This window comes from Chelonia mydas, chromosome 25 (assembly GCF_015237465.2).
Source record: "Chelonia mydas isolate rCheMyd1 chromosome 25, rCheMyd1.pri.v2, whole genome shotgun sequence".
NCBI classification, from domain to species: Eukaryota; Metazoa; Chordata; order Testudines; family Cheloniidae; genus Chelonia; species Chelonia mydas.
The window spans coordinates 15,093,392-15,118,910 of NC_057858.1; the positions used below are offsets into that span (position 1 = coordinate 15,093,392).

A 25,519-nucleotide genomic window follows, 5' to 3' on the forward strand; every position below is an offset into this window, starting at 1 on the left:
GCTCATTTTCCGCAGCCCCATGGGGTGAGGGTCAAGAGCTAGTCCTAGAGCAGAGGTGCCCAAGCACCATGCCACTGCACTAGTTCACCTGTCCTGGAACGTCCTTGCTCTGCGAGGCCTAACACGGGCTAGCGCGCTCCAGTCTGTGGCGGGAAGGGACCCCATCTACTCCTTTGCTCTTAAGCCTGGACTGGGGGCTCTTTCTACAAAGCTGGATGTGACTGATCCAGGGTCCCTTCTCAAGCCTGAGGCGTCTGATTGCCTTGCTAAGGCTGAGCTTAGATCAGTGTTTGCAGCCACTCAGCCTGGCTGCAAGCAAGACCAAATATCTGGTTTCTTAATTAACATTCACCAACCCTATGGTTCTAGTTTTAAGTGAGCAGCCTCCCCACCCCCCTTCCCACAGGGTGAGCTTTAAATTCCCACTGTGGGGGACAGTTACCGTTTCAAAAGACAAGCTACATAATTAAGGTCTCATTTAATTATTTTTTTAAGTGACATTTTGGTACATCACGGTTTCTAGCAAAATACAGTTTTCAGACACAGTGAGAATAAATAAAGTTGGTTCCAAGTCATAGGATTATTTTAAGGATCTTGGCTCACTTAGGGATGCCTGGCACCTTGGTTTCAGGTGCAAAACAGTAATGTGCAGCACCTGCCCCACTTCCGCAGAAGTTAGTGGAGGAATAAGAAACTCAGTCATATTAGGCAGCCTGTTGACACATGATTCTTCGTTTTAAAAAGTCACTGGGTTTGCGGCTAGCGAGTTAAATGCTCACTCAGAGAGAGAGAGAGAGACCCCCCTCATGTTTCTCTTCCACACTCATCAGGATAGGTCAGCCACATGACAATGGTAGTGATTTGTCTCCAGGAAGCATTTTGTTCACTTGATCAAGCTATTTTTTCTGGTCTGCATGGGAGCCAGCTCCCTCCCCCAGGAACAGATGGAAACAGAGCAGCCATCCTTGCAAACAGCTTGTCAGCCCACAGTTTTCACCCCAGTGCGGTGGGGCTGAGTACTGCTCTTCAGCTCAGCCTCAGCACCGAGTGGCTGCTTGTGCTACAGACGCAAGAGAAGAAATTGACTGAACCATGATTCATTAAATGTTTGTTGGAGCAGCAAAGGCTCCAGCACAAGGGGTTAGTGGCTGGGGAGCTGACAGCAGCCTGCAATGGCCTGTCTGGGTAATACTGACCCTGTGTTTGAGATAGGAAAGGTATGTGTCCCAGCCCAAGGTCAACACGTTCACATATATCACCCGATACTTGGGAGGAAGGAACAGGAAGTTAATCACCTGAGCTGCTGGCCAGACGCACCAGTCTGCCTGGGAAAGAGAATCAAGTATTAAGAAAGGGGAGAAAAGACGGGGGGAAGCTATCAGGGATTCGGAGCAGCCTTACCTTGTAAAATTCCCAGAACTTCTCTCTGAGCTCCTCCCAGCTTTCCTCCAGCCTCTGCCCCTCCAGTGACCCCATCCCTGTGCAAGGCACAATTGGTTGCCGGTGAGTGAGCGAGCAGCCCTGGCCCCCTGCTTTACTAGTGCACCTTTCTTCCTGCCCCCTAGTGGTCATCCCGAAAGTTGTAGCAACATCTTGGAGGCAGAAATTCAGTGAGCCAGGGAGTGTGATCTTTAGTCTCAGCAGGCCAGGGACTTTGCTGGCTCAGGTTTCCCCAGCTATATGGGGAGCTTAGTAAGTCAGGGAGAAAAGGCAGTGGCCGTGCTTTCATCTAGCATGGCAGCCACTAACCCATGCCTGCCGTGAGCTCTCTGTGTTTATCAGGACAGAACATGCCTCCCAGGGGCTCTGTTCTCCCTCTCAGCTCCATGGGGCAGTACACCCCCCTCCACGCCCCAGCTAACCGGAAAACAGGACTGGCTGGAGGAGAGCGAGCTCTCTGAGTCATTGCAAATGCAGCCGCTTAAATGCACATGTTGGACTAGAGCCTGGGCACTACACCCACTCCCTAGCCAAGGCAGGGAAACACTTCAGGTGGAAGGAGCAGGCCTGCTTGGTGCAGAAGGGTCTCAATGCTCCCCGACTGATGAGTGTTGGAGAGGGCACACGTTTGAATAGTCTATTAGTAACATTTACATGAGAAAGTGATATTTACCCAGAAAATACCAGATTCCAAAGGCCGGAGATGCTACTATCTGGTCAATGAAGACTTTCTTCAGGACAATTTTAATTTCTTTTAATCCACTTGCAGGAAATGCTCTGTCTAACCAGAGATACCAGTAATGCACTAACGGGCCCATGCTGCAGCCAATAGCAAACATCCGAACTGCAACAAAATGCCACCTTATTAATAAATACAAATGCCCAGCACAATGCCATCATGCATTATTGACACAGCTCTGTAAGAATATCTGTCCCTTTACAAAAGGCCCATGTACCCTGCCTCACACAAGGACGCACGGAGATGATGGCAGATTTCAGTCTAGAATATTCTGAATGTTGCTTTGACTCCCTGCAAAAATGGCTTTAAAAGCAGAATGGTTAAAACAGCAGCAGTTCCCCAAGGGTCGGATGTTGCTGGGAAGTTTGGCCCTAGCAGATGACAGATAGCTTCCACGGTTCATGCACAGAAGGAAGACTGACCTAATAAGCACTAGGCAGAGACTGGGGAGACCTGGGTATGATCCCCAGATCTACCACTAACTTCTAAGCGATGCTGGGGAACTCACCTCATCCTCTCTGGGCCTCGGTGCCCATCTTCCTTTTCTGTCTGGCTGTGACCTCTTCAGGGCAGACATTCTCACTTGCTATGTGTATGCGGCTTTACCCAGCAGAGTGGAGCCCCTTCGCTACCACAATACACATAATAAATAACAGAGTAGACCCCACATGCTGTTTCCAGCCCCCTACTCCCACCCAATGCTGCCGGCAATACAGGCCAAACAGCAGGAGAACTCGCAGGCTGGGCAGAGCCAGGCATGAAGATGCCCCTCATTCCATTTAAATGGGTCAGAGGCAGCTGGTGGGTCCTTTCCGGAGGCAGGGAGAGACACGAGAGCCCTGTGAGTGGTATGTGCCCACCCCTCCTGTGGTACAAAACAGCTGGCTGTCAAACAAGCACACAGCGGACACACCTGTGCGGCCCAGCTCCCGCTTCCGCTCCGGGTCCTTCCTCATTTGCCACGTCTGCTGGACGGTGTCGCCAGTCGCCATGAGAGCCCCGCAGCTCACAGTGTTTGTAACCAGGAGCAACCGGCCTCTGAAAAAAGGCTTCCAATACCCCGAGAAGCCAACGAACATCTGTCTGCCACGGGCCAGCATCCTTCGCTCAGCAGCAAACCCTCAGCATCCAGGTTGCACCAGCTGTGCCTGCACCAAAGAGAAACAGAACATCGGGGCGCTTGGCACTGCGCCAAACTGCTGCCACTGCCCTGGGCAGCCTGGCCTGCTTGCCCCCCCAGCTCTGTGCCCCACACACCCACCACGAGTCCCTGCGCCCAGCTCCACACGTACCCCGGGGCGGGGGGGGCTGTCCCGACCTGCCGGGCCCCACCTGTCGCCCGCTCTGCACCCCAGAGCGCCAGCCTGCAGGGCCACACAGGCCTTGGGACGCCCCCCCCACCCCTTCAGCCCGAGGTGCACGTCTCCCCCTCCTCGCCACAGCCCCTCCCCCCCCCACAAGTGTCCCGTGCCCCTCCCCTCACAGCCTCCCCCACAAGTGTCCTGTACCCCTCTCCCCACAGCCCCGTGGCCCCCTCCTGCCATAAGTATCCCGTGCCCCTCCCCCATAGCCCCTCCCCCCACAAGTGTCCCGTGCCCTTCCCCCCCGTAGTCCCTCCCCCCACAAGTGTCCTGCTACCCCCCCCCAACAGCCCCATGGCCCCTCCCAAGTGTCCTGTACCCCTCTCCCCACAGCCCCGTGGCCCCCTCCTGCCATAAGTATCCCGTGCCCCTCCCCCCACAAGTGTCCCGTGCCCCACAGCCCCATGGCCCCCCCACACGTGTCCCGTGCCCCTCCCCCCACAAGTGTCCTGTACCCCCCCAGCCCCTCCCCCCGGAGTGTGAAATGTCTCCATTACCACCAGGTGCGAAGAGCAGCCTGGGCGGGGAGTCGCGGGGCAAAAGGCAGCACCGCGGGGGGGCGCCCGGGGGGGAAACGGGGGGGGGCGGCTCGCTCAAAGCCGGGTCCGGGCGGCCCCCGCCCCCGACCTCTGCCCCCTAACGCCGGCTGGTCCCGTCTCCTGGGTCGGCTCCGCTCAGCGCCTCACCCCCCCCCGGCTCCCGCCGCGCCCCGGGCTGTGTCACGTGACGGCGCTGCGCCTTCCGCTTCCGGGGCCGCGGCCGGTGACCCGAACCGCCCCCGCCATTTCCCGCCGGCGGCACCGGCGGCCGGAGCAGCCGCACGTCGCCGGGCAGCGCCGAGCACGGGGACGGTACCGGGCCTGGGTCAGGCTGGGCCTGGCGGCACAACTGGGCTCCTGCCCCCCCCGGGGCTCTGTGCCCCCCCCTCCCGGCTCCTGCCCCCCCCAGGGCTCTGCGCCGCCCCCGCTCCCGGCTCCTGCCCCCCCCGCTCCCCCAGGGGCTCTGTGACCCCCCCTCCCGGCTCCTGCCCCCCCCGACTCCTCGAGGGGCTCTGTGACCCCCCCTCCCGGCTCCTGCCCCCCCCGACTCCTCGAGGGGCTCTGTGACCCCCCCTCCCGGCTCCTGCCCCCCCCCGCTCCCCCAGGGGCTCTGTGACCCCCCCCCCCTCCTGGCTCCGCCCCCCCTCCCCGCCCACTCCCCCAGCACCACGCTCAGACAGGGGTGCCAGGGGCCCCCAGCCCAGCAGGGCGCGGAGCCCGGGCAGCTGCCATTGAGCGTTCTGGGGCCCGTGGGCTCACGGCCTGGCCATGCGGCTGGTTGGGTGCACACCAGGCCGTCTGCGAGGGAGCCAGCTTCACCCCACCAAGGGCGGTCACAGGACATCACCGCACTGCACAAGAGATTGCGCTTCTTCCCGCCCAAGCATCCCATCCCGTGGGCCCTCTGCCCACACCCAGCTGGGCAAGGTAACTGGCCATGCGGTTCAGCGGGTGCTTTGGAGTCACCAAGAAGTGCTCAGCTTTTCCTTCCAGGCTATGCCATTTGAGTTTCCCTCTTGTAACCGTTTCCTGGGTTGCCGAGTGCCTTCTCCTCCTAGCCACCCCCTCTGGAACACTTCTCACTTCCCCTCCTGTGGCCCTGGATGGGGAAGCAAGGAGCCAAAGGGGTACACGTGGGTCCCGCTCAGGAGGTGAAGGACATCCCCTCTGTCCTGGTGATCCTCCCAGCTAAGCTGGGCAGTGCGAGGGCCTCAGCCTGTCAGCAGCTCAACCGCAGTTTGCAAGACCTTGCAAAGTGCCCCATAGGAGGCCGTGGGCCCCTGCTGCCAGGACTGGGCTCAGCAGCCACCACATCAGGGGTTAGGCAAATGCAAAGCTACTGCAGCAAAACCACAGGGAACTCGTGACAGCACTTAAATACACTGAGCGTTTCCTGAGCTCAGTCCAGGGGAAGTTCCCCAAGGCACAGAGAAAGCATCTGGCCCCCAGAGCTAGGTCTCTGCCCCTCCCCCCAATTTGGTCCAGGCTTCCTACAGCACTGTTTGGCTATGGCACAGAGAAGAGCATCTCCCCAGGGGAGAAGCTTCCAAGAGCCCCTCTTTAGCTGAAAGCTAATGCCCATGTTTGTGCTAACCGTGAGCAAGGTGCCATCCCTACCCTGTAGGTGAAGTGAGAGCAGCTGCACCAGAGGGACTGTTACATTTCCCCAGTGTAGACATGGCACCAACATCCCCACACCAGCTTTGCCCATCACCCCTCCTCCCACCCCCCAGCCCTGGGCTCAGGGCTAGACGCAGGAGAGACCCAAAATGAGAGAGAACTAGGTCAGGAAGTTACTCAATAGATTCATTTGCAGGAAGGGCATTCCTACCCCGAGTCCCAAGAATCTGCATTTGTGACATCAACACAATTAGAGCAAGTAGAAGGGAGTGTGCATCAGGCTGGGGAGGGCAAGGCACTGGTCTGTTTGCATGGAAGGAGGATGGGGCTTAGCGACACAGAACCATTTCCTGGAGGGGCCAGTGGGTGGAGGACATGGAGATGTCAGCGTTTGGAGGGGCCGGTGGAGCTAGTTCACAGAAGGCATCAGTACGGGCAAAGGGTCAGGTGTCAGGCACCAAATCAGCAAAGCAAATGTAGCATGTCCCCCAAGATTTGCTGTGCTTAAGCCTTGTCCCCCTCTGGTCACAGCACCCGGCAAGCTGCGCAGCATAAAGCAAGATCTGCAGCCAGTCTTGCTGGTGCCCAAGGCCGGGGCAAAGCAGGTCAGGTGTGGGGCCCCATTCCTGGTTTGGACTGTCTGCTGTGAGAGGCGCAGGTTCCAGCCCAGGGATGGGGCACCTCCTCGGAGAATGAGCCGGAATGTACCCTCCCTTATTTCATCTTGACAGAGATCTGGAGAGGGAAGAGCCGAGGGGGTCAGGGAGTTCCCTGATGTGGATAGTTGCTCCTGCGCTTTCAACGCAGTGTATTCGACACACTTACGCTGGCCGAGATATCTGGAAGCCCTTCCAGGCCCATGCTGCCAAGCTGCTCAGCCAGGCTGCCTACTGGAGTCAGGGTGACCAGATGCCTCTCTCCAGCAGAACTTGCTCTTTTAACCGACTCTCCAGCTGGTGCTGCTCCCTGACCTCTGCAGGGCTGCTGCTGCTGCTCTTCCTGATTACAAGGCTGGGCTCTCCCTAGCACAGCTCCTGGTGCTAGACACCCTGGGTGAAGAGATGCTTCGAATTCCCATGTCCAAATTCAAACCATCTTGTGCCTTTTCTCCCAACAACCCACCGCTCACAACTGAACTGGCCCCACCTGCAGCAGAGGTTACTGGGCATGAGCCCAGAGCTGACATCATACCAGGCAAAAATACATCCCCCGCTGCCTCTGGCTGTCTGGTCACCCCAATTGCAAGGCCAGGAGCTGGGGTGCAGGGAGTTGCCCTAGGCTGGGGGTTAATTCAGGCAGAGAGACTGGGTCTTCAGAGGAACTGGGACTCAGCTCCCCCATCTTTGCAGGCATCTGGCTTTTCACCCTGCAAAGACACAGATCAGTCAGGGACCCTCACGACATTCCAGACACAGGGAGGGGCGTAGAGAGGAAATGGCTGCAGTCGTATTGCTGGAGCACTAAGCCCCGGCCCCTGCCCTTGCCTTGCTCCCCTCTCAGCAGTCCCTGGCCTTTAGCCCCAGCGGGCACCCTGCCAGGGCGGCAGGCAGGCTCGAGCTGCTTGTTCTTTGGGCAGGCAGGACAACAGCTATTCCAGCAGTTTCGCCAGTAGAGGGGCGTCCCCGAATCTGGCTAGTGGGCATCCTTTGGGCAAGAGCTGGCCAGGGTGCTTCTGCAGCTCATTGCCCAGAGCCTGGGGAGCAGGGCGCTGTGACCGTGGTGCATTGGGAACAGCTGCCCGCACAGGGTTCATGCATTACCAGGGTCCACTCACCGTGTACATCTCACAAACCATCTTGAACAGAGCACTCTGGGCTCGCTCCTGGAGAGCGTCTGTGTGTTTCTGAGCAGGAGAGAGAGAGGACAAATTGGTGTCAGCAGCAGCCCATTCCCAGGCTCAGCCTCTGGCTGGAGAAGGCAGGCAGGTGCTCAGTAATTCCTCCAGGAATCTAGACATGCCTTTAGCTAGGGCTGCTGCCTGGAACACGAGCGACAGCTCTGCAGCGCTTCGCTCCGGACACGCAGGACGAGATGGAGCGAGATCGGATGGTGCTACCTGGCTGCGTCAGTCGCTACCTGCATGGTGCCCTCAGCATTCACCGGGGTCCCTGTCTGAGCAGCTGCAGAATGGGTGTGTTTCTTGTCAGCACAAATCCAGGGCTTGTGTCTGAGCACAGCGCAGCCTCTTGGGGGCTATGGCTCGGGTACAGAACATGCCGCCCACCAGGGAAAGTCAGTGTGAAATCCCCTTGCGGCCCAAGGCCCAAATCATTGCGGCCATGGGGGACATCGGTCACACCTGGGCCAAGTGGGTACAATGTGTTACCTGAGCAGAACGGCAGCATCAGGCCCCCACGTGGCCCAGGTGTAAGTGACGCGACATGGCGTCAGGCAGGGGAGTGCCACGCCTCAAGCAGGACGGGCTCAAGGGGACACAGCAGAACTGCATGCAGGGAGCTCACACCGCACCTGGCTGGAGCCAGCCCCTTGGATTCAGCTTCCTGAGCAGATTCACCCCAAAGCAAGTGGATGTTCATAGAATCATAGAATATCAGGGTTGGAAGGGACCTCAGGAGGTCATCTAGTCCAGCCCCCTGCTCAAAGCAGGACCGATCCCCAATTAAATCATCCCAGCCAGGGCTTTGTCAAGCCTGACCTTAAAAACTTCTAAGGAAGGAGATTCCACCACCTCCCTAGGTAACGCATTCCAGTGTTTCACCACCCTCCTAGTGAAAAAGTTTTTCCTAATATCCAGCCTAAACCTTCCCCACTGCAACTTGAGACCATTACTCCTCGTTCTGTCATCTGCTACCACTGAGAACAGTCTAGAGCCATCCTCTTTGGAACCCCCTTTCAGGTAGTTGAAAGCCGCTATCAAATCCCCCCTCATTCTTCTCTTCTGCAGACTAAACAATCCCAGTTCCCTCAGCCTCTCCTCATAAGTCATGTGTTCCAGTCCCCTAATCATTTTTGTTGCCCTCCGCTGGACTCTTTCCAATTTTTCCACATCCTTCTTGTAGTGCGGGGCCCAAAACTGGACACAGTACTCCAGATCGAATAGAGGGGAACGATCATGTCCCTCGATCTGCTGGCAATGCCCCTACGTTTCCTGCCCCTTTGTCTTCACTGCAGGGCAACCAAGGGCAGCCAGATGAGGCTCATGCAGGAGGCAGCGGCAGGGCCTGGCTGCTGAGATAAAGCATTTCCTCAAAAACTCCGCAACAACTTTAACCCTTCGCTTCACCACAAAGACAGGCTCTGTGGGTGCTTCTCAGAGCCGTTCATTCCTCCCAAATCCCACAAGGCATTGCACTCAAGTCACCTACCAAAGCTAGATACCAGCATTAACAGGCATGTGCTTTGGGACGCCTCCCCGTATTTCACACGCTAGGTGGCTGGTGCTCCCATGCTGTAACACCTGGCTCTGTGTGGGACTGCAAGAGACTGACCCTCTGGCTACGAGACCCACTGACTGCCCTGCCTCAGTGTTCTCAAGGGCAATAGGCCTGGGTTTTGGAGCTGAAGGTCCCAGGTTCTAGCCCCTGCTTCCCATGTGCGTCTATTATCTGCAGCACACGGACGCTGCACTGAATTTCTGGCTCTGGTTGCTGCCCACTGATTCATTGTGTGGCAATGCCCATGGGCCCTGCCAGCATTTCAGCAGGAAGGCCACAAGGCACCATGTCTCCTACCCCATTGACGAGGATCCACGGCACGTAGTTATGGGGTGGGTTGAGGGCATCTGTCAGTTGAGCATTGTGGTGCATCAGCTTGTTCCCCAGATCTCCTGTCACGCAGGCCGTGATCTCAGCCAGCTGGGTAGCTGGGGCATAGACCTGCAGGCACTGCGAGGAGAGGAGTAGTCAGAACCAGTGCAGCGAGCTGGTTACCCAACCGCCCACCACACAGGAAGGCTGAGGCCAGGGGCTCTTATCTGTTCTGAACTCATTAACCCACAGTGCAGGCTGGAAGCACAACGGGCCATGGGACTCAGCCAGTCCCAGGGGCAACCCCCATCACTGCCTGCATAATGCAGAGTCTCCAGAGCATGTCCCAGTTCACCTGCCACCTGGGCCTCACTCCTGCAGAGCACCTCTGGAGTGAGGGCAGGTGCCTGGTGGCAGCACGGAGGGGAAAGCGTCCTCGCAGTCCACATGGGATGGCTGAGGCGTGGCAAGAAATGGACATGGCCTTGTCCTTGTCACTAAGCTGCCAATGGCCAAGGCCGGATGTCCCACCAGACACAGATGGGCAGGAAATGCCAGCCCTTCTGGGCATTGGGTCAAGACGCTTAATTGGACCTGGGCAGGGGAACAAGGGGCAAGTGGAAGGGGGGTTACTGTGGGGTGGGTGCAGAGACCAGCTGGCTGAGGCAGCTCTCCCCAGGACTTGATTGAACCAACGGAGTTTTATAGCTCTGGGCCCGCCCAGCACTGCCAACGTACAGCTGCAAGATTCTCGACCACAGAGCCCGCCGATTCCATGCAGAAGATCACAGGGAAAAACCGATCAAAGTCCTTCAGCTGGTACATCAGGCAGGTCTGGAAGAGCAGGGCAAGCCACAGTGTTAGTGCCCTGAGCCCAGCGGGAACATACCCAGGAGCAGAAGCCCTGCCTGAAGAGCCCAGAGAGGCTGTGCCCCGGGGCTTCTCCAGCTGGCAGAGCCTAACATGACTAGCTTCTCCTCCTAGGGAGAGAGGAATGGCTGCAGGGGGAGCCCCACACTTCACTGTCAACTGGGAGAGTCCTATGGAGTCCTTTCCCCAAGGTGGGATGATGCTGAGGGGCCTATAATGAGGCAGCTGAGGGGCAACCCCCCCCAATCCGCTATCTGTGGAAGGCCCCGGGGAAGCGTGTTGCTGCTCTCTCATGTTCACCCCGAGATGTCCTGGCTCACCCCCATGGATCACACCTGGGTGCCTGGCTCCCGATGCCAGCACAGCTGCCTGAGTGGTTCCTGGACTCTGCCCTGTGGGGCCAGGGGCCTCCTTGCTCCTTCCCTTGTGCCAGCGAGGACGTGAAACTCAGCAGGTCGAGTGTCACATGGTGACCGTGCTGAGGCCACATGTGGGACAGGGCCTAATTCCACCCTAGGCTAGTCCCGTAGCAGAGCCCTTGCGGCTCTCACCATGGGCCCCACCTCCGGGCCAGGGACGAGGGAGCCCTGCCCCCTCCTCCCCCACTCCAAGCACAGCTAATGAGTCCAAGTTGCCCCTGGCTCAGTGACACGGAGGTGGGGTGGAGTGTGGGGGGTCCCATCACCTAACCAGGAGCCACTGTTTCCTTCCATCCCGCTGTCCTGCACATTCCACCGGCAGCACACACCCCCCCGCCCCCCAATCCTAATGCCATGCCTGGGACCAGCCCCACCTCAATCATGTTCCCCTTGCACTCTGGTTCGCCATGCTGGCATTCGAACTGCCACTTCCCGCTGACGTTCTTCTCCTGCAAAGGAAACCAAGTCAGAGCCTAAGATAACACTACCCCTCCCCCATGTGCCGCCCCGGCACTCACTCTTCCCCCTCGCCCCACAGCGTGTGCCCCACACACCCTGCCAGGATCAGGGCAGTGGGGGGAGGGAAGACCAGGCTACAGGGACAGAACAGTCATGCAGTCCCTACCCTTGGCTCAAACTGGGGTGCAGGGCCCTTTCCCCCACCCTCTGCAGCCAGAGACTCTTACCTGGGCATTTCCGTACGGCACCAGTGTGATGTTCATGATGTCATTGAGCATCACCCAGGTGGGGAAGAGCTGGGTGACCAGGAAGCCGCGGCAGGCCGGGCACAGGCTCTCGTAATACAGGCTCAGCGACACAGGGTCGGCTGCCTGGGGGCGGTGGTAGAAGTTGGTGCATTGCTTCTCCACCTGCGGGCAGTGAAAGATAAGGGGAGGGGGGACGAGCAGCAGGGTTGGGACAGGCAGAACCAGGACTGGCACAGACCCCAGAACAGATGTGCCTCATCAGGGCTGGCCCTGCCCCAAAGAGTGAGCTGGGACCCGGCCATCCTGAGCTCTGGTTCCGGCTTGGTCACAGACAAACCGGGCGTGCACAAGGGAGTCATGAGCCTCCTGGGGCGTGGGGAGGAGAAACCTGACCCTGCTGGGAGCCACCAGGGTGCTGCAGCAGCTGCTGTGAGCAACCCGTTTATGCAACAGCCAGCGAGGGGCCCGGGGACAAAGTCCCTTCCCCAGAGGCGCTTGACTGACAGGATGGGGGTGCCACCTGGAGTCACCTTTAAATAGCAACCAAGTGTGCTGGTGCCGAGAGGTGCACGGAGGTCCCTGTCGTAGGACTTTGCTCTGCCTCCAGCCCAGCTCGTTTGTATTTTAGAGGAAACGGAGCTGGGAGACCTGCCAGCCCTCCCCAAGAATCCAGGCCAGAAGGGAAGTGAAACAGGACGCCAGGGTTTTCAGTGGGGCTTTCTGGGGAGCTGCAGCCGAGCCTGCCACACACCAAGCAGCTTCTGGGGCTTTCCAAGGGGATTTTCTCAATCCACTTGGTTCAAACGTGCACTTCAAACGCTTAGCGAAATGAGTCCACGCCCCACGGAGGGATTGGGGGGTGGGGGAGACATCCAGGTCCAGAGCACTCAAGGGCTTTTTTCCTTCTGGTTCCGGGAGCACATCCGGGTTCCTAGACTCTCTCCTGCTTCAACGTCCCATCAGACCCAGTTCTGGCTTCTGTTCAATGGGCTGAATCCAACCCAGCAACTGGGGCGTTAGCAGACAAGCCTGTAAGCAACACATGCAGCAGAGCCTGGCTCCCGTTGCCAGGCCGGGTCTGCGGGGCCCATGGGGCCAGAGCTCAGGCTCCCATCGCCAGGCTGGACCTATGGGGACAGACCCTGGGGCTCTGGCTCACGTTGCTAGGCCAGGCCTGTGGGGCCCATGGGGACAGACCCCGGCCAGGGCTCTAGCTCCCATCGCCAGGCTGCGCCTGTGGGGGTCCATGGGGACTAGGTGACCAGATGTCCTGATTTTATAGGGACAGTCCCTATATTCAGAACTTTGTCATATATAGGTGCTTATAACCCCCCACCACTGATTTTTTACACTTGCTGTCTGGTCACCCGAATGGGGACAGACCCCCGGGGCTCAGGCTCCCGTCGCCAGGCCGGACTGCGGGGACAGACCCCCGGGGCTCAGGCTCCCGTCGCCAGGCCGGACCGCGGGGACAGAGCGCCGGGGCTCAGGCTCCCGTCGCCAGGCCGGACCGCGGGGACAGAGCGCCGGGGCTCAGGCTCCCGTCGCCAGGCCGGACCGCGGGGACAGACCCCGGGGCTCAGGCTCCCGTCGCCAGGCTGGGCCCGCGGGGACAGACCCCCGGGGCTCAGGCTCCCGTCGCCAGGCCGGACCGCGGGGACAGAGCGCCGGGGCTCAGGCTCCCGTCGCCAGGCCGGACCGCGGGGACAGACCCCGGGGCTCAGGCTCCCGTCGCCAGGCGGGCCCGCGGGGACAGACCCCCGGGGCTCAGGCTCCCGTCGCCAGGCCGGACCGCGGGGACAGACCCCCGGGGCTCAGGCTCCCGTCGCCAGGCCGGACCGCGGGGACAGACCCCGGGGCTCAGGCTCCCGTCGCCAGGCTGGGCCCGCGGGGACAGACCCCCGGGGCTCAGGCTCCCGTCGCCAGGCCGGACCGCGGGGACAGACCCCCGGGGCTCAGGCTCCCGTCGCCAGGCCGGACCGCGGAGTGGGACTGAAGCTGAGAGTTTGGAGTAGCGTCTGGTCGGGGCTGCCAGTTTCTGAGCCCCGCGCTCTGAAGCCCACGCAGTGGTTGTGCAGCTTCAGGCCCCGCTCCCGCTCCGCAGTGGGAGGGTTATTAATGGCTGCTGTGCTCAGAGCGGCAGAAAAAGCAGAAGTATCACCAATGCCCCCACACAGCTGGATGGGGTGAGGGCAGAGCAGGCTAGGGCCATGGCAAGGGTGCGGGGACAGAGGTCAGGAGCTGCATGGCAGCGCAGCTCTCCCATGGGGATGGCAAATGAATCAGGGCCCCAGGTGGCTCCCTCTTGAGCCAGGGACCGGGGCCAGCTTACCCCTGCCCTGCAGGCTCTCTCCTGAGCCTGCCCACGTCAGGGAGGCCAGGGGCAGCTCTGAGCCACCAGGCGAGGGCAGGGTCAGAATGGCGGGGCTCCCCCAGCCCGAGGCTCCTGCCAGCGCTGAAGGCCTGGGCTCGGCTCGGGGGGTGACTAAGGAACAGGGAGGTGCGGGGAGCTAGCCGGAGCTAGGATCTCCCCACTTTTAGAAGCAAGAGACGCTGTTCAGCACCATGAAGAGCTCATGATCCAGGCGCTGCAGCGTGCTGCCCCTTTAGGTCTGGGGCCACGGCCACAGGCAGGCACTGGCACCGGGCACTGCTGCCCCGGAGCACAGGGTAAAGAGCAGGAACCAGACCCATGCTGGGTCCCACGTACAACCCCTGTGGGGGCAGGGCGGGGGGGGTGAGGCACAGCGTTGTCTGTGCTGCTCCCAGTGAGGCACAGGAGATTACAATTAAGAGCTTGGATCCTGGTGCCTAGATATTGGGGTGATGGGCAAATTCTAAGCTGGGCAGGCAGGAACTCAGGCTGGGGGAGTGGGGGGTTCTTTCTCCGCCTTGTGCTTATTTTCCCAGCTCAGCCCCTATGCTGAAGCTCATGGGGATAGGGCTGCTGCTGCTGCAGTGGAAGCTGAGGGGGGCTAGACCCTAGAGGCAAACCTCTCTCCCTTCCCCACAGCGCCCAAGGAACGCCTCCTCTTACGGACACATCCACAGCCAGGAGCCCAGGGGCTTGTGGCCTGCGAGTCTGCTCGGGGCAGGCTGGGTCCCTGCTGAGTGGGTTGCAAGGCCCCAGCCCCAGGGGGAAGGAGTCAGCACTGTCTGCCTTTTACCCAGCCTTGCCCCAGCGAAAGCGAGGGGACAAGGGATGGGAAGGGATTTGCCGTGTCTCACAGGGGCCCGTAGGCAACACTGGTGTTGGAGTATCAGTGAGTACATGTACTGCCCCCTGATTCGCCAGGGGTCTGAGCCGGTTTCTCTGCGGTCAGGGTCACTGAGGGGGAAGCTCAGCTCAGCCTTATTGTGAAAGGACCAGGCAGGTTCTCCTCTTTCCCAAGACCAGAAAGGAAGCAGCTGCTGCCAAACCCACAGGACAGAGCAGGGCGAGATGCCAGCTCCCCAGCTCCCGCTTGGAGCTCCCCAAGGACAGGCTGCCCTGAGTCGTCCCCCTTACCTGGCAGGCCACGGCAATCTTCCAGGAGCTGCACAAGAGCCTGGGCGGGTAGCTACAGGCTGGCAGGGAGTCCCCACCGCTCACAGCCCAGAGGGCCAGGGCAGCCAGCAGCCAGCGGCTCATGGTGCGATCAGCCTGGAGGGGGGCCAGAGTGAGTAGAGCTGGGGAAGGAGCTGGGACTTTCAACGCTCTCTGGTCCCGCCCTCAGCTGCCTGCCTGCCCAACTCGGCCTGTTCTTCCTCCTCCTGTGCCTGCCCCACCTTCCAGCTCAGCCCCTGCTGACACCCGGAACAGCAACCACATCTGGGCACCAGAGGGGGCAGGGGACAGTGGGGACGGAACGAGCTGTGCGCTGACCACCTCCTGCACACACCTTTCACTGTATGGGGGTAACACTCCCACACCCCGGGGAGGGGTCAGGGTGCTAGGTGCTGTGCACCCTCCCAAAGGAGCTCACAGTCTACATGCAGGACGAGGGGGAACAGGTGAGGCAGCAGTGGGATGGAGGTGAAGGCAGCAGGCTGGCAGGGCAGGACAGTGGCGCTGCGGAGACCGACAGGGAGGGCTCCCTCTGTCCCAGGGCAGCATTGCTCGGAGCTGCCTGGCCCCCATTGTGCCTGTTGAAATCAGCAGCAGTCCCCCTGGAACGCACTGAGACCAGGAGGCTCCCAGGGCTGGGCTGGGGCCTGCTCCCTTCCCAGCAGTTCAATGGCGGATTTATTTGCACAGGAGGGTGAATTGGCCTGTAACCCACCCCCTGGGGAAAGGGCCCCTTGCTGCCTCCTCGCCGCCCCCAGAGCCAAGGCTGCTTCCCAGGTGCCATGGGGCAGGTAGGCTCGGAGGCAGAAGCCGAGAGCTGGTTGCTCCCCACCCCAGCTCAGGGAATTAGTGCTCCGGAGCCTCTCAGCCCCCCCTGCTTCACATTGGGGGCAGGCTGGCAGGAGAGGGGTCTGCACAGCCATAGGCTCGACCCCTCCCAATTAGATGAGGAACAAGGGGCTACACATGCACAGCCCCCTCCCCACTGGCTGCCTGCTGCGCCACGTCTGCGCACACACCATTCCTTGGGCCCAGCAGACACTGAGCGAGCGCCACTCATGGCCTCCTGGCTGCTGGCAGGTCACACCACAGCCCTGTTGCTCCGACTGGCACGCCAGGGCAATGGCCTTGGGCATTACCTGGGGGAGGCCCTTTTGAACTGGTGAGAAGTCGAGAGGCTCAGGACGTTGCCTGGGCAGAACAGCTTGCATTGGCACCCTGGCCACAGGCTCCCTGGGCGACTTGTCCAGCCCCCAGGCAGGCGGGTGGCCAGCAGTTGCTGAGGGAAGAGTGGAAAGCACCATGCAAGCCCTGGGTGCAGGTCTATGCTGGGGTGAACATGGGATGCCCTGTGGTGTTCCCACGGCCGGTTCCATAGATAAAATGCTACAAGTTACTGTCCCCAATGGCCATGGGGAGACTTCTACACATGACCCCCACGCTGAGCCAACAGCCCCTATCCCCCTGTATTACCCTGAACAGTGCCCGAGGACACCAAGTCCCAGAAGTGCTGGCTACTTCCCATGGCACAAAAATCTGCTAGCCACAGTGATGTGAGAGATTTGAGGAACTTCCCTTTTCTAGGGAAAAACAACATATGGCCACTTCCTGCCCTGTCAGGGGGTCAGCTTCTCACAAGCTTGTCTCCCCAGGGTCCACATCTCCCCCTGCTCATTAGGGAGAGCCTGGGGCACCAGCAGCCCCCAGTTAGGGATCCAGGGCCTAACGCGCATGAGATTCAGTGACTTTCTCTTGGACGCAATGGGAAATCCACCCCACCACAAGCCGGCTGGGCAAAAGAGCTTTCCACTGCCACGGGGGCCCAGAGTCACGTCTTACTGGGGGACCCATGGAGGGAGCATGTAACCCCATGCACTGCAGCCTCCTGTGGGCAGGCCTGGAGCAGTGCAGTTGGACCCTGGTGGGAGGATCTTTGTCTGGCAATTGACACCTTCTAAACAACTGGACAGGCCTCGCCCTGCCAGAGGCACCTGGAGCCCTGCAGAGGCGGTGGGTGCTGCCTGCCAGAGCGTGAGCGGTGGGGAACTCCCACACAGGGCCCAGTTTTACCTGCTGTTCTCTGCAGCACAGGTAACCAGCTGGCTCCTACTCCAGAGCTCCCCAGCAAGATAATTTAACCCTCTGGGGAAAAGGCAGAAGTCAGACAAAAAACACTCCTGAACTTACAAGAACATTTTAAAAGAATTAACCCCCCCCCCCCATCCAGCAGCTTAATTCTTTCAGTTTATTTCTTCCTTTGTTTAAAGTACCGTACAAAAATGATCTGACAGTAACAAATCCTGGGCTTAGGTTAGTAAACGTACACAGAAAGAGCACAGAGAATGACTTCTGCTAACAGACAGAAGACATGGCGATTAGAGTATTTATTATTGCATATCTCATAAGAGCTAAAACCTCAGGAGTGCTCACCAGCCAAGTTCCTCTCGGACTGAGTGCAAATCCCAGCATGTCAGCCCGCCCCCCCAGCAGGCAGGGACCCGTGCAAGGAATCAGGCTCTTGTCTGCTCACAACCCAAACAGGCTCTTTCCTCCAATGAAATTAGGCTGCAGGCTTAAAACAAACCACCTCTGACTAATGCAGCCCAGAGCTTCCTGCAGAACAAGCAGAATTTCAGCATCCTGCACAAAGCCACATGGTCCTGGGGCCAAGAGGGGGGTTCTCCTTCGCTGTCCTCCCAACCAGGTGGTGACCCTGTACATTTGGCATGTGTGCTCCTGCCCCGAGCTTCCGCGTGCTACAATGGATGGAGCCGGGAAGCAGGAGTGGCTCAGGCCCCCCAAAGCAGCTTCCCCCCTCCCCTTGTGACACTGCCCACTCCCCATGCCCAAATCTCCTCTGCCCTGATGCCAGGGGGAAGATTTGCACTTTCCCCCCTACCCAGTAACGTTGGCAGCGCAGTCACCAGGCCCACAGTGGATGGAGGAGTGGAGAGAAACAAGAAGGGAACTAGCAAAGGGCCTGGCCAGGAACTGGGCACTTGGTCTCAAATCAAAGCCCCATTTCAAGGAGATTTGGTCAATTTCCTCCACCCCCACATGGCAGCCAAGACAAAGGGGAAGGCTGGCTGGGTGCTATTTCATGTTGGGCAGCCTGGAGCTGTGCAAAGCAGAACGAGCCGACTCTCTGGCTTGCGGCTTTACATTTGCCAGGTGGGACGAGGACACGCAGAAGATGGGCCTAGAATCACAAGAGGTTCTGGTTCACATCCTGACCGAGGGTGCAGATGAGATCGCAGACAGCAGAGCACAACCAAGGCGATCCAAAGATAGTGTTCTCATGGATTAATCCAGAAGACGTAAACAGCAACAGCTAAAGCAAAGACCAAATCACAACTGGCTTATTCCAAAGGAGCCATGTCATAAAAGAAAGTAAGAAAGAAAGATTCAAGGGCCTTGTTCTTCCACTGGAGGAGGAGAAAAAGCCAAGTTTCTAAGAGCCAAGTCAGGCACCATCAGAGAAAGTCAGCCCGGGGAGGGGAGGGGGGGGGGGGACTTTCCTCTTCATTGCGTACTGGATTGAGGAGAGCAGAGCCTTCCTTCTGCAACAGGCACAGGATGCAGCCACTGACCACATTTCCATCCTCAGCAGTGTTCTAACCGCTCTGAAAGGGCCGTGCTAGCAGATGCACAGAAGCAAAGCAAAGCAACCACCGGTCAGAGCATTCACATGGAGCCGGCTCAGCTCCCAGGGCGCGAAGGGGGAATTTCAAATTCCCCTGAGGAGAAGCAGGCTTGGGTCAGGCAGCAATAGACCAGGCAAAGTGGGCAGAGGGCAAGTCTCTCCCAAGGAGCTAGAACCGTCCATGCAGGGAGAGGCGGGTGAGCCCACCAGCGAGAGGAGGGCGAGGCTAGAAGCAGAGGGGAGAGGTTTTCCTAATCTCAGCAGGATCCCAACACCCAATGCTGGCAGAGTTACCAAGGTGCTTCCAAACACAGGACGGCTGAGGAGCCGGAACACAGCACCCCAGCCAGCTCCCTAGCTGTGCAATGGATGTAGTGTATGTAACACCTGCCAGCCCGTGTGCCCCAGGGACAGAGCAGCACCTCTACCCCCAGCCCAGGTGCTGTACCCCACCCCAACAATCCCGCTGTCTGGCAGCACAGACAGGCGCCGCGAGCCAAGTCGCCACACTGAGGTGTGGGGAAGGCCGGGCACAAGCAGCGAGGAAGTAAGTGGCTAAGTATTAATACTAATATGTACAATAGAGGGGTCAGTTTTTATGGCTTAATTTCTCAAGGAGCAAGTCAGCTTTTGGGAGAGCAGGTAGGGTTGCCCCAGCTTCTCAGGGGGTCTCGTGTGCTTTGCTGTCTCCTGGCGCAGGGACATGGACTCCAACCAGCCAAAAGCTGGGGGTGATCTTCCTGACCAATCGAGTCACCATCTCCTAGGCCTCTCCGGAGGGAGCTTTACCTCCCTGCGCCTCCCACCTACTGACAGCTGCCACACTGGGCTAAACTCACTGGCTCTGCTCTTCATTGCCCAGAGATCCCCAAATCCAATCCTCAGTGTCCCCCTGTGCCAAAGGGGTCGAAGGAGCAGCAGCCATTGTGGCTGCTGACCTCAGCCTGAAGCTAACTCCCTTCTTGCCCCACACATGTGGCTCACTTTGGCCAGCATGTGGCTGGACCCAGCCGCGAGTCCTCCAGCCACCTCACTCCACCGGCGCAGAGTCCAGGGAGCTCAGACAGCCGAGCTCCACCCAGCGAGGAGACGCCAGCACTCGCTCGCTGAGCCCCGAGTCCGTTCCCACCAGCCCAGGCACCAACGCCGCAGAGCACGTGGACAGGGGTGAGAACAGGGACCCATGCTCACGCCACCACGCGTGGGCCACAACAGCTCCTGCAATTCCCAATGCCACGAGAGCCCAAGGCAGGCCGCACTGGGCTCCACCCACACCGTTTCCAGAGGAGCTAGAGAGGAAACCAGGCCAGAGCAGCAGGACATAAACAGCAGAGCTGATGGTGCAGGGGTGGGAAGGGTGCGGAGAGTAGCGTGGTCGTGGCAACGAAGAGCATCCAAACCTCTTCCACGCCCCAGCGCGCCCACACACGGTATGCACGCTACGGGACGCACACCCCGCCCCAGCAGATCTCACACATGCTCCCTACCCTGCCAGCTGAGATCTCCCCCGCCCACCTCGCAATCCTAACCATGCTGCTACTGACACAGACCAAGTGTCTGCCTCCAGCTGGGACGGAACATAAGGCCTTTGGAGACAGACCCAGGGGCGAGTAGCACCTCTCTAGAGCTGGGCAGGCACAGTGCCGAGGGGAGAGTGCCATGGGATCCTCAACCCTCCTGGCACTGCCAGCCATGCTGGGGCAGAGGGGCAGGCACTGCAAGGTGCTGGTGCCTACTGAGGCCCGACATGGAGGGAGAGGTACCACATCCCACCCAGGAAGCTTCCCAAACCATTTTGCTCTGTCGAAGAGAACCCCCCCGTCTCACCCAGTAGTAACACTGGCCCCCGCCCCACAGCGGTCAGACCTATGTCCTGCACTGCTGCCTGGCTCAGGCACCATCAGGAAACACACAGCAATTCTCCTGCTCCCTCGTACTAAAACAGACAAGATTGGAAATACTACAGAAATCCCCAGCTCCTTCCCCAGGGCTAAGCTCCATTCCCACTCCCTACAGTACTCAGGATTAGAAGTGCTTCGGAAACAGTTGGCTTTGCATACATAGTTCTACCTCATGCATATACATTGCTCCCTGCCGAAGCCCCGGGCCGGAGGGCCATGGCCGAGTCCCCACCTTTCCCTTGCAGAGGGGGCCTCTCTTTGCATAGGGCTCGCAGCATCAGACATTCCAGGCACCTCTGACTTCACGTTCTCCCAGGGCCGGGGATGTGCTCGGTCTGTCGCTGCCCGGGGGTTGCATATCATAACAAGGGTTCTGCATACGAATGAGCACTAGCAAGCAGCTGATTATAAAATAACCGTATTTACATGGCTACAGTTCGCTGTGATCAGTGACACTGAGGAGACTTCCCAGAAGCAATGGACAAGCACAGCTGTGCATCCCCCAGAGGCGGCCAAGGGAAGCACTGGTACCAACACGGATTTCACAGCTTAGCTGGCACAACCAAGGCGGAACAGGGGGGTTAGTAACGAACTAATCTAAAATGGGGCCTCCCCAGCAAGCCACACACAGAGGTTACATGGAATGTGCCACCAACACCTGGCATCTCTGCCAAGGAGCCAGCGTGCTGAGCCCTCGCCAACCCCTTCAATGATCAAGTTCCCCCTTTTCTAGCTCTCTCTGGGTGAGGCTGGTGCCCCGCAGACCAAAGGCCAGCGCTCACTCCAGCCCGCAATATTACTGAAGTGGAGGGAAAGGAGAGAACGGTTTTAGCAACGACCACTCGTGGGTCAGGAAAGAGCGCTACCTGCCCCATCCCCGCAGGGCTGGTCCCACCAGCGCTCTGGGACAGGGGCAGCACCAGAGTTATAACGCGAGACGGGGCCGCTGGGCTGGCGACCCCACGGTGCACCCCAGACCTAGGAACCGAGCTGTACAGCGACACACAGTGGGGGAGTGGGAACTGCGAAGGGAGAGACAAAACCCCACACAGCAATTAGCCTGCGACTGGACTCCTCCTCAGCAAGGCTGAAGTCATGAGCGGCTTTTCCATCCCAAGCCGACGGCCCAGAGTTGCCTCCCCATCGGCCAGCGTCCAGGTGGGTTTCTACTGCTGAGCGAGCGGGACACCAGGAACAGGTCACAACATCCCACAGGCTCTGGAGGGGCAGGAGACATCTAGACAAGGGCCAGAGCCTGGGGAGGAGCCAGAGACAGCCATTGTGCTCTGCGTCAGTGGCTCATCTGGCAGGTGGCTGGGAGAGGACCGGGTAAGCCAGTGTGACATTCAGGGAGTCATTGTGCTGCACCAGGGACATGTGTTTGTAGTGCAGAACCAGGTCCTTCAGGGATGCGTACAGGTTGTAGGGCTCGGCAAAGCCGTAGCCGGTCACCGTCTTGTAGATCACACAGTGCTTGGTGTCTCCATCCACCCTGCCGGGGAAGCAGAAACACACGAGTCACCAGGGCTGCCGTCAGGAGCTGGGGACACAAGCTGCCAGGGACCCCTCCCACAAGCCATGCAAGACGAGAGAGGCCCGCCACTCCCCGCCTCCCAGGGGCGGCCCGCGGGGGACAAGAGAGGCCCGCCACTCCCCGCCTCCCAGGGGCGGCCCGCGGGGGACGAGACACCCCCACGTCCCTGCAGGAATCGACCAGCCTATCTGCGAACTTAGCAGAGAAGCTTCAGCCCTGCGTGTCTGGAGCCGAGCCTGCTCCAGGCATCACGCCTGCGCCCAATCAGCCTGTTCTCCCCTGATGGGAGAGCCCAGCAGTCCCTTGCACACCCTGCTTCGGCCGGCCCGCCTCCCCCAGCCGGGCTGGGGCTGGCAGTCGGAGGGAGACCCACGGTGGCCCTGCAAGAGGGGGAGGGAACTCACACCACGGAGCAGGCGTAGCAGCCCTTCTGACTGCTCTCGCGGATCAGGAAGGTGCCGTCGCGCTTGCCACACAGCATCTCCTCCGCCTGCACACGGTTGATTTTCCCCACGTACCAGGTGCGCTCCTCATGGTGCGGCAGCTCCTCCTCATCGTCCATCATGGAGTACTGGCTGCAAGACAAGCCCGGGGCTGAGCAGACCCTTCCCCCACAGGTATGCGCCCACTGCTGCGGGAGGCTACGCCAGTTCTGCTCCCACCCGCAGAGCTACGTTGCTATGCAGGAGACCCCAGCCTAGAGCGGTGCCTCCCCAGCACCAGCACCTTCCCAAATACCCCCTGGGCCTTTGACCCTTCCCCATGGCTCAGTCCCCAGCCCCCTGCTCCACCAGGCACCCAGGGAGCTCTCACGGTAACCTGAGGGAGGCTGACCGCGTCAGGGCCTGGTACCAGCTTTGAGCCCGCAGTCCTCGGCCCCTGCAGCCCACAAGCCACCAGCACAGAGGCACCGTCAGTGCCGACAGAAGCCCCTGAAACACAGGCAGCTGCATCTCCCCCATGTCTCAATACCCCGTGAGAAGGAGCTTTACAGCCAGCCTGGTGAGAGCACAGGGCTGGGGACCGGGAGCTCCTGCTCCCAGCCCAGCCCAGCCATCGTCGCGCTGCGTGAGTCCCTGCCCCGCTCTGCGTCTCAGTCCCCCCTCTGTAGCACGGGGCTGGGACCCGGCGCCGGGGGCTAGCCGTGTGTGCAGTGCTCTGCGCTGCAGTAGCAGAGCGAGGCCTCGAGGGGGAAGCAATGCTCGGGCCACTCCTCCACTCAAAGCCAGGCCAGGCTGGAAGGGCTCTCCGAGCAGCCCGCAGCGCCCCATCGCGCTGGGCGCAGTGGGGGGAATCTTACTCCTCCGTCTCGTTCTTGATGCCCAGCCATTCGTTGATTTTCTTCTGCCGGGCCCCTTTCTGCGTCAGCCACCTGGGGGAGGAAGACAAGAACTGAGCGATTTGCAGGGCGGGAGAGGAGCAGCTTTTCATTCCGGCCTCCTTCACAAATTGATCCACCAGGGGGCAGAATCCCCCACGGAATGAGCCAAGCAGGCAGGATTGGGGCCCAGCTGCCCCTTGAGCTGAGCCCCACAGGGCACAAGGAGGGTGTTCCGGGGCCAGAGCCCCAAACACGGCTGGACGCCCAGCCAGAAGCCAGCTGGGATCAGTGAGCAGCAAGGACAGATCACAACTGGGGCCACAGAAGGGCCCAGGGGCTGCTTCTTCCCTCACTCCCAGGCCAGAGCCGGGAGCTGGGGCAGGGGGACGGGGCAGGCCGCGGCACCTACACCAGGTACTGGTCCCGGAGCTTGCGCAGCTGCATCAGGTCCGGCTTGAGGCTGTTCATGCGCTTGTCGATCTCCCGGTTCTCTGAGGCCTGTTTCTTCAGGTCCTGCTCCAGCTTCATCTTGCTGTCGTGGATCTCCGTGACGCGGGACTTCAGCTTCTCGGAGTTCATCAGGATCCTGCGGGGGAGGGCACAGGAGTCACGGGCTGGGGAGGGGAACCTGGGCCTGATGCTGGAGCCAAAGGGGAAGGGCTGCCAGGCAGCTGGCTGGTGGAGGGGGGGGAAGGACTGGGGGCAGGTGCAGTATGGTAGGGCTGCGGGGTGACAGGAAAATCAGGCAAGCAGTTTGCCTTGCAAAGGAACTAGCCCTGCTCCATTCAGGCTCCGCCCATCCCCGAGGCATCTGAGCACCCACAGCTGGAGCGGAGATTGCCCTGGGGCCTGTGCCCCTGGCAGCGCCAGGCTGGGCCCTCACCGCTGCACCTCCTTCTCGTTGCCCTCCCGCCGGAAGCGCTCGATGTACTCCTTGCTGCAATTCTCCTGCGTCTGGCACTGCTCCTCGAAGATCTTGATGGTTTCGTTGAAGGCCTCGATCGCCGTCCTTTTCATCTGCAGCTCCTGGGGGGAGGGGGCACGCTGAGTGAGAGCCGAGAATCGGGGCCCAGCCCAGTCCCCTGCCTTCCCAGCAACGCCCCAACTGCACCCCACCCTGGGCTGCCCAGCAATGGTCTGATCCCCAGCCCAGCCCTCCCAGCCACGCCTCAGCCCCCAGCCGGAACCTTCCTCTGAGGTCCTACAGCCTCTCAGCAAGGCGACTCTGCCCATTCCTCCCCCTTCACCAGCAGGCTGGGTATCTGCACCCCAGCGCGGCTCTCCCAGGGCTCTCCAGGGCCCATATCACCTACAGAGCAGGGCAAGCCAGCCAGAGCTCAGGCCCCACCAGCAGCGAGGAGCCGTGCAAGGTATTACACCCCTGTGCTGGCTGGAGTGCCAGGTAGAACAGCAGTGGAGGACGGGGCGTGCGTGGCCCCAGGGGACCCGCAAGGGGGCCATGTGGCCCCGGGGGACCCGCGAGGGGAAGCGGGGGTGCGTGGCCCGGGGGTACCTGCGAGGTGCGCGTATACTCCTCGTACAGCAAGTCGTACTCCCGGCTCTTGTCCTGGTATTGCTGGTGATAGACCTTCAGCTGCTCCCCCACGGCCTCCACGCTGTCCTCCTTCACCAGCTGGTCCTGCCACACAGAAGGCCCCAGGGCGAGTCAGAGCTTGGCACTGCCCTCCCACCCACCCCCCACCATGCCAGCGCTGCCCAGGAGTGAGAGGGCCATAGGAAGGAGGTGGGGAGAGGCCTGGGGTAGGGCCAGGATCGGGGGAGCTCCCAGGGCACCAGGAAGGATAAGACAGCAGGGCATTGTGGGGCCCTGTGCCTGCCTGCGCCGAGCCCACCTCTTCCACCCCGTGGACAGGATGGAATTACCTGGCAGCGGGAGGCACCCAGAGGCCCCATGGACAGCCCCGGAATATAGGGTCTGCCCACATATCCCTGCTTGCGCCCCACAGCAGCCTGGCCCAGCCCCCTGCCCCTCCTGTCGCGTGGCCCCCACTGACCAGTGTCCCATTCTCCAGGCCGTGCTCTTGCCCAGGGGATTGTTTGGGCAGCCCCAGCTCCTCCACCCTGGCCACGGCCCCTTGGACATCAGCGTCAGGCTGGGGCCGAGCCCCCCATGGCTCAGGGGATGCAGCTGGGCCGGGAGGAGCGTGTCC

General features: G+C 60.3%; 3 protein-coding genes across 9 annotated transcripts in view; all 3 read right to left on the bottom strand.

Moving 5' to 3' along the window:
- Positions 1 to 459: 459 nt before the first annotated feature.
- MPV17L2 (MPV17 mitochondrial inner membrane protein like 2) lies at positions 460 to 4,259 on the bottom strand. 2 transcript variants are annotated; one of them, XM_043535685.1, is made up of 6 exons: positions 4,167 to 4,259; positions 3,093 to 3,328; positions 2,114 to 2,284; positions 1,402 to 1,478; positions 1,197 to 1,325; positions 460 to 1,060 (listed from the first exon to the last, which is right to left on the bottom strand). In XM_043535685.1, the coding sequence occupies exons 2-6, from the start codon at positions 3,277 to 3,279 to the stop codon at positions 980 to 982; spliced, it is 645 nt and encodes a 214-aa protein (XP_043391620.1). In that variant the 5' UTR covers positions 3,280 to 3,328; positions 4,167 to 4,259; the 3' UTR covers positions 460 to 979. The 2 variants fall into 2 exon arrangements, with proteins under 2 accessions (XP_043391620.1, XP_037741824.1); XM_037885896.2 differs by having other exon boundaries at positions 3,093 to 3,327; positions 4,038 to 4,249.
- A 1,605-nt stretch (positions 4,260 to 5,864) lies between these two features.
- Positions 5,865 to 17,086, bottom strand: IFI30 (IFI30 lysosomal thiol reductase). The gene is made up of 7 exons (XM_007072129.4): positions 14,911 to 17,086; positions 11,382 to 11,564; positions 11,070 to 11,144; positions 10,145 to 10,240; positions 9,392 to 9,544; positions 7,474 to 7,542; positions 5,865 to 7,065 (listed from the first exon to the last, which is right to left on the bottom strand). Exons 1-7 carry the CDS (start codon positions 15,031 to 15,033, stop codon positions 7,012 to 7,014), a joined length of 753 nt encoding a protein of 250 aa, XP_007072191.3. The 5' UTR covers positions 15,034 to 17,086; the 3' UTR covers positions 5,865 to 7,011.
- A 97-nt stretch (positions 17,087 to 17,183) lies between these two features.
- Positions 17,184 to 25,519, bottom strand: part of PIK3R2 (phosphoinositide-3-kinase regulatory subunit 2) — a 36,483-nt gene continuing 28,147 nt past the window's right edge. For all 6 annotated transcript variants that reach the window (XM_037885887.2, XM_037885889.2, XM_043535677.1 and 3 more), the window contains 6 exons: positions 24,862 to 24,987; positions 24,232 to 24,374; positions 23,758 to 23,934; positions 23,328 to 23,399; positions 22,432 to 22,602; positions 17,184 to 21,985 (listed from right to left, as the gene is read on the bottom strand). In XM_037885887.2, the coding sequence (XP_037741815.1) occupies positions 21,793 to 21,985; positions 22,432 to 22,602; positions 23,328 to 23,399; positions 23,758 to 23,934; positions 24,232 to 24,374; positions 24,862 to 24,987 (882 nt within the window). In that variant the 3' untranslated portion in view covers positions 17,184 to 21,792. The remainder of the gene's footprint in view (positions 21,986 to 22,431; positions 22,603 to 23,327; positions 23,400 to 23,757; positions 23,935 to 24,231; positions 24,375 to 24,861; positions 24,988 to 25,519) is intronic.